Source organism: Polypterus senegalus, chromosome 5 (assembly GCF_016835505.1).
Source record: "Polypterus senegalus isolate Bchr_013 chromosome 5, ASM1683550v1, whole genome shotgun sequence".
Lineage (NCBI taxonomy): Eukaryota > Metazoa > Chordata > Cladistia > Polypteriformes > Polypteridae > Polypterus > Polypterus senegalus.
This window is the reverse complement of record NC_053158.1, coordinates 191,910,611-191,923,553: the sequence shown is the minus strand read 5'-3', so window position 1 is coordinate 191,923,553 and position 12,943 is coordinate 191,910,611. Positions and strand designations below refer to the sequence as shown.

At 38.7% G+C, this 12,943-nt stretch overlaps 1 protein-coding gene across 18 annotated transcripts in view; it reads left to right on the top strand.

Moving 5' to 3' along the window:
* The window catches only part of svila (supervillin a), a 246,635-nt gene that overhangs the window by 103,541 nt on the left and 130,151 nt on the right, over positions 1-12,943 (top strand). For 15 of the 18 annotated variants that reach the window (XM_039753870.1, XM_039753862.1, XM_039753871.1 and 12 more), the window contains 3 exons: positions 582-721; positions 3,340-3,435; positions 7,379-7,631. In XM_039753870.1, the coding sequence (XP_039609804.1) occupies positions 582-721; positions 3,340-3,435; positions 7,379-7,631 (489 nt within the window). The remainder of the gene's footprint in view (positions 1-581; positions 722-3,339; positions 3,436-7,378; positions 7,632-12,943) is intronic. The other 3 variants (XM_039753872.1, XM_039753868.1, XM_039753864.1) reach the window with 1 other exon arrangement.

Below are 12,943 nucleotides of genomic sequence, written 5' to 3'. Positions count from 1 at the left end.
GTCAAACTGTACGCTTATCCTATTTCTATGCTGTAAATGGGTCTTCTAAGTCCCTGCGCACCACCAACAACAACTGACTCCATGATCGCACTGTATCTTCATTTTAGTAAGAAAGTTCTATCTCATACGAACTTAGAGGGGAAAAGGACTATACCATCGTCTAGGACTATCAAAGAAATTTATATTCTATTCAAATTAAGCAAACACTAATGTGGGTTTAACTCCAAGCTTTAACTTTCTAAGATTGGCTCTTACACTGTATATAGCAATAGTCATTTAATTTAACTTACATACGGTAACTAATATCCAACAGAGCCTGATACGTTTGTTTCCATTAGTTGTGATTTAAACTGGGAAGTAATATTATGGTGTGGGAGCAGGAGTGCGTACCGCGGGATCGGTTGAGCCCGGTGGCCATGTAAGGAAGAAGTCTAGCAAGTGAGCAGGACTTGCAGAGATAGACAGGGACCTTGTAGATGATAAGCTGTTGACTTCTAGAAGGCTTCGTGCATAAAATCATTTCTAGTTCTTAGATGTTCATTTTTTCTTTTATTCCCTCCTCCTAATATGTACATTTTCAGGAATTGGAAAAAAGTATGGATGCCTCATCGGCGCCTAAGCCCAGGTCTCGTAACGCTGCTGTGGAGAGACGTTTACGGCGTGCACAAGATCGTTCTCGTACACAGCCTGTAACTACGGAAGAAGTTGTTATTGCTGCCACGTAAGTTTTTTTTTTTTTTTGGTTATAAACAAGTCGATAAGGTTATTATGTAGAACTTGACAGAAATGTGCAAAAATGTTTAAATGCTTTAAGACTTTAAAAATGATAGCGCTGTTCATTTTTGTGTATGTGTTTGTTTGCTTAATAAACCTTATTTATAATAAGGACAATATATGGTGAAGAAAATGTAATTATTTTCATTCCAAATGGATTTATCCAACACTGTTAGATAGCCGTTGGTAACAGATTTATTTCTTTACATAAGAAATCTGACAAACAAGATTGTTAGTATAGCGAATAGCTAAGCTGTCCCAGTGTCTCATCCAGAGGCTTCCTAAAGGTTGTCACGCTTTTCTACTTCAACTCCAAGGCTCGGTACTTTGTTTCAGATTCCTAAAACTCTTTGACTAAGGATGTGCTTCCTGGCTTCATTCCTCTTAATATCTCTGCTGGTGTCCAAGTACAGGATTCACCAATAAGTTGAATTTTGCTGGATTATCTTTATCAGAGCCTTTGAGGATTTTTAAATACCTGAATGAGGCCCCCACACAATCCAAACAAGTTAAATTCACAGTCGGACATATCCTTAAGTCCCATGATGCACTTGGTTGCTCTCCTCTACACAGCTTCAAGTGCTGCTATGTCTGTCTTGTAGCATGGATACCAGAACTGCACACAGCACTCCAGATGTGGTCTTAATGGTGCATCATATAGTTTGAGCATAATGTCCCTTGATTTATTTTCAGGGGATTTTACAATATAAGCTAGCATTGTGTCAACATAAACCCGTTGGATAGCCATTGGTAACAGATTTATTTCTTTACATAAGAAATCTGACAAACAAGATTGTTAATATAGCGAATAGCTAAGCTGTGCCAGTGTCTCATCCAGAGGCTTCCTAAAGGTTGTCACGCTTTTCTACTTCAACTCCAAGGCTCGGTACTTTGTTTCAGATTCCTAAAACTCTTTGACTAAGGATGTGCTTCCTGGCTTCATTCCTCTTAATATCTCTGCTGGTGTCCAAGTACAGGATTCACCAATAAGTTTAATTTTGCCGAATCATCTTAATCAGAGCCTTTGAGGATTTTTAAATACCTGAATGAGGCCCCCACACAAGTTAAATTCACAGTAGGACATGTCCTTAAGTCCAATGATGCACTTGGTGGTTCTCCTCTGCACAGCTTCAAGTACTGCTATGTCTGTCTTGTAGCATGGATACCAGAACTGCACACAGCACTCCAGATGTGGTCTTACTGGTGCATCATATAGTCTGAGCATAACGTCCTTTGATTTATTTTTCAGCAGATTTTATAATATAAGCTAATATTGTGTCAACATAAACTCCTTAATCCTTTTACATCCGTGTATCTCATGTTGTATTTATACAGTAATTGATGTTCCTGTTGTCCACGTGCAGCACTTTGAATTTTTCAATTTTAAAGTGAGTTTTCCAGATGTTCACCAGTTCCGAAGCTTTTCTAGGTCTCTTTGAAATTTGTTACACTACAGTACAATTTAAATTTGTTTTTTTTAGATCTTGGATCTGACAGCTATAGTTAAATTTCCATCCAGTGTGTGCTAATTTTCATTCTGAAATGACTTAACAGGATCTTGAATGTGGAGTCTTTATGTTAGTATTGCAGTGTTAAGAAGGGCGATAGTCAGGATTGTGGAAACTATAGAGTGATAAAGCTGATGTCGCACCCATTGAAAATTTGGGAAAGGAGTATAAAGAGAATGCTTAGAGGAGAAGACCACCAATAGGCGAGGTACAGTTTGGTTTTATGTGAGGGAGAGGAACAACTGATGCAGTCTTTGCATTGCGATAGCTCATAAAGTAACATTGAGAAAAACAGAAAGGATTGCATATGATGAGTGATTTGGAGAAAACTTACAACTGTGTGCCATGTCTAGAGGTCTGGAGGTGCATGAGAGAGAAAGGAGGACCAGAGAAGTATGTGAGGGTTGTCCAAGATATCAATAAGGGGGTGATGACCCGGGGTCGGGAGTAACAGACAAGATCCCAGTTTGAGGAGGTCGTCTTAAAGTCCTTAGCGCTTTAATCTGGTTATGGATGTGTTGAGTCATGGGACAAATGACAAATTCCCCTCACCCAATCCCCCCCCAAGGCTGGCTTTTTGCTGCTGACACCAGAAAACAGAAAGGGAAGAAGTTAGAAAATGGAGAATGGCTTTGAGGATTGAATATAAACACAATAATATGAAGTTTAACGATGATCAGAATTCAAAAGTTAGCCTCCAGGGAGAGCTGATGATGTGTTTTTCATTTTGCATGCATTTGCAAACCTTTCTGAAAACCTGTTTTTCTTTTGTCTTTATGCATTACTGAGTGCAGATTGATAGGCCAAAATGGCAAGTGTATCCATTTAAAATGTAGATATTTAATATTCAATATTTTTTTAACGTGACCATGTATGTTTAAAGAGACAATGTTGTCTCTATTTATAGCTGAGATAAAGAGCTTGTTGGATTTTCTGGAATTTTTTTTTTTTGTGTATACTTTGAAACCATCTGTAGATCCTTCAAAAGTTTCTTTTTCCCTCTTCATTCACTGCTGCTTTTCTCTCCACTTCTTTGTACGTGTAATCCTTTGAGCAGTGTGCCATCTGCTGCGTCTCATACCGTGACTGTCCTCACAACAGTGGCAAGAATCCCCAGCCCTACTGTAGTAAGCTCCTGCGCCACTCAAATCAGGTACACTGTGACAGGCACGCATGCCTTTGAGCCTCTGACTAACTACACTAAATGAAGTGAAATAACCAATACTATACACTTGAATTAAATAACTTACCTTTTTTATTTTTCCAATAACATGAATGCTTTTTATCATGACTTTGTGGACTTGAGTGGTTACCCTGAAACAGACGGCTCTTTTTATGGAAGTGTCGTCATCTCCGATTTAAAGGAGCACTGGAATCCTTGGGTAGAAGGGGCCTTTCATCTGATTGGCTGGCCCAGCACTGAGTCAGCTGTAGAACAGCCAATAGTATGCTACTATAGTGGCTGCAGGTGACTCGGAGTCATCTTGGCATTTTTTATTTTTTTGTTTTTACATTCTGGGTTTCTTTTTCTGTTAGAATTTGGACGGATATCTAATAACATTTCACACTTTGGTTTTTTGGTTGCTTATATTTGTGTTGTAATTGTGCGGTTTACTAGCATATAGAGCATGTTCTTATTAATCATGAATTGATAATGAAAAATGGGAAGGTTGGATCTGCTGCTGCTGATCATAAAATCCAAATTTCATAAAGAAACTTAAGAGTTGAGAACTGCAAATTCTATATACAAACACCATTTTCAGTAGCAGTGAGTCACATACAGTCGTACATTTTTGGCGTGTATAGGTGCTGTGATTTTCTCCACTTGGGAAAGGAAAAAAAAATATTACTACATTATCCATGATTACCACTGAAACTGAATGAATTAGTCTTTCCTTTTATGCACACTTTACGTGTTTTTTGCATGGCTTGGTTTATATGGTTTACAGTTTTTTAATTATATGCATGGTTTGGATTTGCTTTTTCTTTTATTGCATGAGGATTGTGACTTTCTTTCTGTGAGGAGCTTATATACTTTGTAAAATTTGAGTTACAGTGGCTTGCAAAAGCATTCAAAAGTCTTAAACAGTCCAGATAATCCTGATTAACCGACATCTTTAGACTGTGGTTACCTGTAAATGAGCAACAAAGAGGTGCAGGAGCGTCGGCCGCAGTATGAAGCCGAGACCAAACGTGAATGTTACTGCGCCTTGGCTGGTTGGAGTCTAACAAACGTGTCAGTGTCCACGTCTGATGACCAATTCATATCTTTATCACTACCGTGTTTCCCCGAAAATAAGACCAGATCTTGTATTCATTTTTGCTCCAAAAGATGCACTTGGGCATATTTTCAGGGATTTATGTATGTACAACAATATAAATTTTATCCAAATACAGTCCTGTCATCATCTTCTGGAATATCTTCATACCTCTCCACATTTAAAACCCTGAATTTCTTGCTACTCCAGGCCGCTTTTAGGATCCTACAGGGTCGAGGTGCGTGCTTCAATGTTAGAGGGAATGGTTCGATGTGGTGTGAAATGCCGACATACAAACGTATTCGTTTTGCTTTTATATTGAAGCATCGCATATTCACCAAAGTAATGACACGATACATTTTAAAAGTCTCACATACCATCTTCTGTGCCGTCCTTTTTTTTTTTTTTTTGGTACTTTACAATACCATCAGAATGTATTTGAGCCACAGAGGAAAAAAAAGGACATAATGAAAATTGTCTATTTTGTGATTAAAGTAAAAATTTTGGCTTTAAACTCGAAATGTCAACTTTAATGACAAAGCAAACTACGAGTTAAAGTAGACCGTCATAAATGTCATCTTCAAACCGACCCAGTTGTTAAATCGCTATGCGCTTCTGGGGTTTCCTCCTGACCTGACGGCACCTGCAAGCAGCAATACAGTAGTTCGCCACACAGAGCACATTACATTTATGATATTCCAGCTCTCTGCACATTTAGAATCATTAGATTTATACTTGATATCACTTACATACTTTAATGCATTTCATCATGAATGTTACATTTATAGATAAATCATTAACTTCATTTAAATAATGACTATTGTTAATAGTTACACATATGGGGTAGCACGGTGACAGAGCGGTAGCACTGCTGTCTCGCAGGGAGTCACGTCCCTTGTGATCCCTGCCTGGAGTTTGCATGTTTTTCCTGTTGGGTTTCCCACAGTGGGCTCAGTTTTCCTTCCAAAGACATGAAGGTTTGGGGATTTGGTGAAGCTACAATGACGCCAGTGTATGTGTGTGCTTGTGTTCATCTTGCGATGAGCTGATGCCTCGTCCAGGGATTTTGTTTCTGTCTTGCACAGGTGCTGCAGGAATGGGCGCATCCCCGAAATGATGAATGTAATGATTACACATCCTTTTCAGAGATATTGTGGCAAGGTGGCCTCGGAATTTAATGGATGTTTTGGGCACACGTGTCACATCGCATGAAGTATAAACCTGGCCTTAGGCACCTTACTTTTCAGCTGACGATCTCGACTAGGGCTTATATTACAGAGCAGCTTGAAAATCATGCTAGGGCTTATTTTCGGGGAAACGCGCTATTGTTTAATTTGAGCAATGGTTCAGTTTCAGTTTGTTCTAAAACTGTCTCTACACCTTTTCATTTGCCATTGTGTTTTGGGTTGAAGGCAGAATGCATACAAATATTTGACTTTTTTTTGGCTGCATGTGATTTCTTCCACTAGATGGCAGCAGAATTCTGTGAGTCATTTGGCATTAACACCGTAAAGCAGATCATTACATGTGACTCCAAGTCTGACTCGGGCTTCACCGTTTTTACATAGACTCATTCTTGGGGGTTAATACCAAGAAGATTACCATACCGGAGTGCATTTTGGGATTGATTTGTACTTCATACCTGTGATTTCTAAGTCACTTTTGATTGCCCACCAAACAAAGGTTGACAACGTCAGTTTCACTTGTGAAATGTGTTTAACGTGTCGGTTTTGCTCTTTTACAATTTAAAGTAAACCTACATAAAAAGTATATTTTAATTGAATTGGCTTTAGGATCCCCAGATGCCAAAACCAACCCTTGGGTAGGTGCTGTTTTTATTTTTATTTTTTGATTATTTAATGACAATAATAAAGGAATACAGATATCAACATGCAGAAAGCTCATTTAACAGAGTTCTGGTTTCTAAACACATACATGCAACTCTCTTACTCCGGGCTCAGAACAGTACCATTGAAAGGAGATTCATTCTCACAACATCAAGTCATGATACCTACTGAAGTGTAAAAACAGACATGATGTTAAAAAGAAATGCTAAAGACACCAAACTGGTTTTGAGAACTGCATCTCCAGCAGGCCCACTGTATCCTGTCTGAGCGATGAAATACAACATGGAATTGATTCAGTCAGTCATTTTCTAACCTGTTTAGTCCTGAACAAAGTCACGAGGGGTCTGCTGGAGCCTGCCCCAGCTATTACTGGGTGCAAGGCGGGAACAAACCCTGGACTGGGTGACGTTTCATCGCAGAGTATATATATATATATATATATATATATATATATATATATATATATATATATATATATATATATATATATATATATATATATATATATATATATATATATATATATATATATATATATACACACACACACACCCAACCACTCACTCGGGCCAGCTTAGGATCACCAATTCACCTAACCTGCATGTCTTTGGACTGTGGGAGGAAACTCTCGCAGACCCGAGAAGAAAATGCAAACTCCACTCAGGAAGGGCACAAATCCTGGTATCTTTACTGCAAGGCACCAGCACTTCCACTGTGCACGCCACCATGCCACCAGAATTTAATCATTTTAAGAAAACTGTTAGAAGCTATCAACATATACATTTGATTTTGTTCAGCTCCACAAATATTGAGAAGCATGGCAATTTATTTATGACTTTAGCTCCGTTTCTTGGCTCACTTGGATTCACTTAACATTTTAAGCAAATGCAATTTCTTCATCTCGGAGTGTAAGGTACACCATTTTGCATTACTGTTTGAGTCAATTTGTTCACAGCAGCTATTTTTTTTCCCTATTTTTATTTATTTACAGTTTACAGGCATCGCAGCAGAGTGCTTTGCCAAGAGAAAAACCGGCGGCCAACGACTCCAAACCATCAAGAGGCGATCCAGAGTCTGAAGAGCCAGACTTATCAACCCTTAGCCTGGCAGAAAAGATGGCACTTTTTAACCGTTTGTCTCAACCTGCCACAAAGCAAGTTTCCAGGACCCGAAGTGATTTACGGCAAAGACGGGCAAATGCCCGATACCAGACTCAACCCATAACGCTTGGAGAAGTCGAACAGGTAAAGTGTGTATTGTAAGTATAGGGCTGTAGTTTGAAACCTGTCTATTAGAAATGCAAGCACTATAAGTAGAGATACTGTATAATGGCATAGGTCTGAAAAATGTACAGTAGTATGAAATAAGTGGATCATGTTTGGTGTACAGTAAGGTTTGAACAGACTGTTCTTTGTGACAGTTTTCAGAATTTGGTTGTACGGTATGTGATTTGTTTTTCACTTTCTTTTGTAAAGTCTGTAACAGACTGTCGCTCTTCCATAGCTCTTTTCGAAGATGTGCTGTTGATTTATTTCCATGTGTTAAACCAGGAATACTAGTGGATTTATTTTCACAAAACATCCTTAGCATCCTTAATACAATATATAATATGTAATGTACTATTCATTAACGGGTGCAATAACAATGTATGCTGCTGTACTTTGAGCAGCAATAATTTGCTCTCGTTACTTGATCACTTAACACTGTATACAACATATTTGGAATTATTTGACTTTTCTTTAACTGCACCTTGGGGCTGTCTCAAAGTTATTTCATTGTGTTACACAATGACAATAAAATGCTTGAACTTCAACTTAGCATGTGCAATCAGTCCTGATGTTCTGCACTGTCCAAATAACCATGCCATTCTTGCCAATCTGTTACGGAGGGGCTGAGTAATTAGACTCAACTTGGGAGCTCACAGATTCTTTAGGTGAAGTTCTTTATAGCAAGTGCAGTCGCCACAAGTTGGTCCGGTAAGAATAGTTGGAAAGACGAGATGTTCAAATAAATAATAAAATACAAACCGGATTCCAAAAAATTTGGGACACTAAACAAATTGTGAATAAAACTGAATGCAGTGATGTGGAGATGGCAAATGTCAATATTTTATTTGTAATAGAACGTAGATGACAGATCAAACGTTTAATCCGAGTAAATGTATCATTTTAAAGGAAAAATATGTTGATTCAAAATTTCACGGTGTCAACAAATCCCAAAAAAGTTGGGACAAGTAGCAATAAGAGGCTGGAAAAAGTAAATTTGAGCATAACGAAGAGCTGGAAGACCAATAAACACTAATTAGGTCAATTGGCAACATGATTGGGTATAAAAAGAGCTTCTCAGAGTGGCAGTGTCTCTCAGAAGCCAAGATGGGTAGAGGATCACCAATTCCCACAATGTTGCGCAGAAAGATAGTGGAGCAATATCAGAAAGGTGTTACCCAGCGAAAAATTGCAAAGACTTTGCATCTATCATCATCAACTGTGCATAACATCATCCGAAGATTCAGAGAATCTGGAACAATCTCTGTGCGTAAGGGTCAAGGCCGTAAAACCATACTGGATGCCCGTGATCTCCGGGCCCTTAAACGACACTGCACCACAAACAGGAATGCTACTGTAAAGGAAATCACAGGAATACTTCCAGAAACCATTGTCAGTGAACACAATCCACCGTGCCATCCACCGTTGCCAGCTGAAACTCTACAGTGCAAAGAAGAAGCCATTTCTAAGCAAGATCCACAAGCTCAGGCGTTGTCACTGGGCCAGGGATCATTTAAAATGGAGTGTGGCAAAATGGAAGACTGTTCTGTGGTCAGGCGAGTCACAAGTTCTTTTGGAAATCTGGGACGCCATGTCATCCGGACCAAAGAGGACAAGGACAACCCAAGTTGTTATCAACGCTCAGTTCAGAAGCCTGCATCTCTGATGGTATGGGGTTGCATGAGTGCGTGTGGCATGGGCAGCTTGCATGTCTGGAAAGGCACCATCAATGCAGAAAAATATATTCAGGTTCTAGAACAACATATGCTCCCATCCAGACGTCATCTCTTTCAGGGAAGACCCTGCATTTTTCAACAAGATAATGCCAGACCACATTCTGCATCAATCACAACATCATGGCTGTGTAGGAGAAGGATCCGGGTACTGAAATGGCCAGTCTGCAGTCCAGATCTTTCCCCTATAGAGAACATTTGGCGCATCATAAAGAGGAAGGTGCGACAAAGAAGGCCCAAAGACGATTGAACAGTTAGAGGCCTGTATTAGACAAGAATGGGAGAGCATTCCTATTTCTAAACTTGAGAAACTGGTCTCCTCGGTCCCCAGACGTCTGTTGAGTGTTGTAAGAAGAAGGGGAGATGCCACACAGTGGTGAAAATGGCCTTGTCCCAACTTTTTTGAAATTCTGAATCAACATATTTTTCCCTTAAAATGATACATTTTCTCAGTTTAAACTTTTGTTCCGTGATTTATGTTCTATTCTGAATAAAATATTAGAAGTTGGCACCTCCACATCATTGCATTCAGTTTTTATTCACGATTTGTATAGTGTCCCAACTTTTTTGGAATCCGGTTTGTACAAATTCATGCCACTCACTTCAAGAAGTTGTATACACCGGGGTTAGAAAATGATGATTCTATAAAATACTGAATATATGTGTGTGTGCGTTCCTTTATCAAAACAGAACAAAAAAGAAATATTCATTTACAACTATTATATTAAATGCAAATACTAACTAAGCATTTGGCGGAACTAAATACTCTATGATAATAATGCATAGAACTGTAATAAACACTGATAGTGTAAAGGATAATAATGAATTAAATATTATTGGGTACTTAAAATGTTATGCACAAGTCACTGTTAAACAAGCTTGAAAGAACTAACACGGTTTAAATAACGTTACGAGAAGTACTATTCATTAACTACAATATTAAAGCACAAGCGTTACTGGTTATAAATAATACATTTAAAACTACAACTGTCCGAATAATATATAGTACTAGGGGGCTCTGCCCCCTGCTCGATTTGCTCGCTAACCCCCGGGTGGCTTTCTTTCCGTGATAATTGTGTTGTTCGTGACGATTATCTCTGCTGCGATAATCAGGAAATCCAGCCTTAGTTGTATCTGTTGAATTAACGAAAGCTTAATAAAATTTCTTTACAACGCTTTTTTTTTCTTTTGAGTCCAAGCATACTGAATCTTTTAAATGAGGTACGTGAGACAGGCGTTTAATGACTTTGGACCATAATTCAGGATAGGTTTCTCTGTTTTGAATTTCAGCACAGACCAGCTGACCTACATCAGCGGTGAATTTATTTTGCAAAGTAGCCAATAAATGCATGTGAGGCAAACCCCGTTTATGTAATTCGATTGTGTAAATGTATGCTCTGAATTGACCGAACACTAATTTGAATTCTTTCAATAAAACTAAGACTTTCTGATTAAGCAATCTACTTACGAAAGTCAGAATATCCAGAGTCGAAGTAGTTGGTGGCATTGTTCTCAAAAATCGACAAATTTCTGGCCACTGTGGATTGCAAGTCATTGTAATAAATAAATCTGGCTGACTGATAGTTCAGGATATTGCCATTGTATCATGATATAATGTTGCAATGCTCTTGGACTACCTTGATATGACAATGGTAATATTGCTGGTCTACCTACTTTGCATTTATTGGAACTATTGATATTTGAATTTTGAAGCAAAAGAAGCTGAAAGACTTGATCTTAAGAGAAAATAAAGCTAAAATTGTTGTTATCCATTCAGTAGCGAAAAGTAACGGGAGCGTAATGATTCATTTGTACAGCTTAATGAGTGTGGCAAGAGAAGAGACAGATGCGCACACACAGACCACTGCAGCTACCTGGCTCCATTCGTTAGTGAAGGGCTTCTGTCTCTTACAGTATCTTTCGGCCATTTTGATTCCTGCTTCACAAGGTGGTGTGATTCTGCTGGAGTCATGTCAGTGTTGTTAGCCACATTTACTGATTCAGTTTTGAGTACTGAAATCTGCATCTTCTGTGACTGTTGGCTATCAACTCTCTTAATGTCAATTCTTTTGACAGGGTGTGACACTGTTTCTTTTCAGTTCCTATTTTGCAGTTGATACAGTGGTACATTGGTGTACGTCCTTAATCTGTTACAGATCCTTTGACTTATACCAAACAGGACATATACTAAATGAATTTTTTCCATAAGAAATAAAAGGAAAATGATTCATCCGTTCCCATGAAAAAAATCCTATTCTTGGCATATTATACATTGATGGGGTTGTATAAAATAATTTAAACACTGCTTAATACTAAAATACATAAATACAAAAGCAATTAGATGAAATAAATGAAAATTTAACCTCACTTTTTAATAACGTCTTTATTTTTTACAATCGTAGATACCGTCGTTTTCGGCATACGGTATGCAGCAGCAATGGTACGCATGCCACCTTCATACTTTTTAACAATAAATTCAAATTTATGCGAAAAAAACAAAATTACGTGAAAATTCACAAGAGTTATAGCGTGGGTTGTTCACTGAATGCTAGCAACTGGCGTACTGACGCTCGTGGGCAGCCGTGGCTTTGTCTTGAGAGAGGTAAACAAGGGTAGCACGCGAGTTGTATTCCAAACAAAGCTCGTATACCAAGCAAAATTTTTCGCGTCCAAACAGGACGTATACCAAGTTGGACTTATTCCAAAGCGGATGTATTACAGAGGTAGCACTGCATTTTCACGAACATAGCTGCCAGTCCTATTAACATTTACATTGACCCCGATACTGTAATCCTAACTGAACAGAGCCACACACATCATCTATATGACAACATGTCATTCACTTTCCCCTTAGTCCATTGATGTCCTTGAACAGCACAGCACAGTATAATCTGAGGTTGCAGAGAAGATTTTTCCTGTGTATTTTTAACACTTCAAATGTGCACCGTACACATGTACCATGTGTATGTTTCTCTCTTTCGAGAGTCTCTCCAGTTGTAGACCGTTTTATCATAAACAGAAGTTTGCTATCTGTCAGACGAGGTTAATGAGAGCACCTCTGATATTTGCAGTTCAAAATCCCCTCCTCCTACTTTGAGCTCCGCCTTCATGAAACATTGGGTTGGTTTAGAAATGTGAGCCATTTAATTGGCCCCACCCACTTCATGGATGGCTCCAGAGGAATGTATTCTGAGAATAGTTTCTTACAAAATTCACCTGTAAGTGTTGGTTTGGTTTATACTTCACGTTCAGCATGTGTACGTGCATGCATCATGGCTGCCACACGTTCCCAGCTTTCATTTGACACATCCTCAGAAATTAACGTGACGTATGTGCAGGTTGCAGTACCAGCAAAAAAATTGGGGAGGCACAGTGTATTCAAGTTGGACCATGACTTCAGAGTGAGTCTGTTTACTATCCACATGTGACAGAAAGCCACTTTGCAGATGGATCAATCTTTGTGCTTCGATGTTTGATGATTGGTTCGATGTGGTTAAGCAAATCATCAGACTTAAATGCTGACATACAAATGTATTCGTGTTGCTGTTCATTAATTTC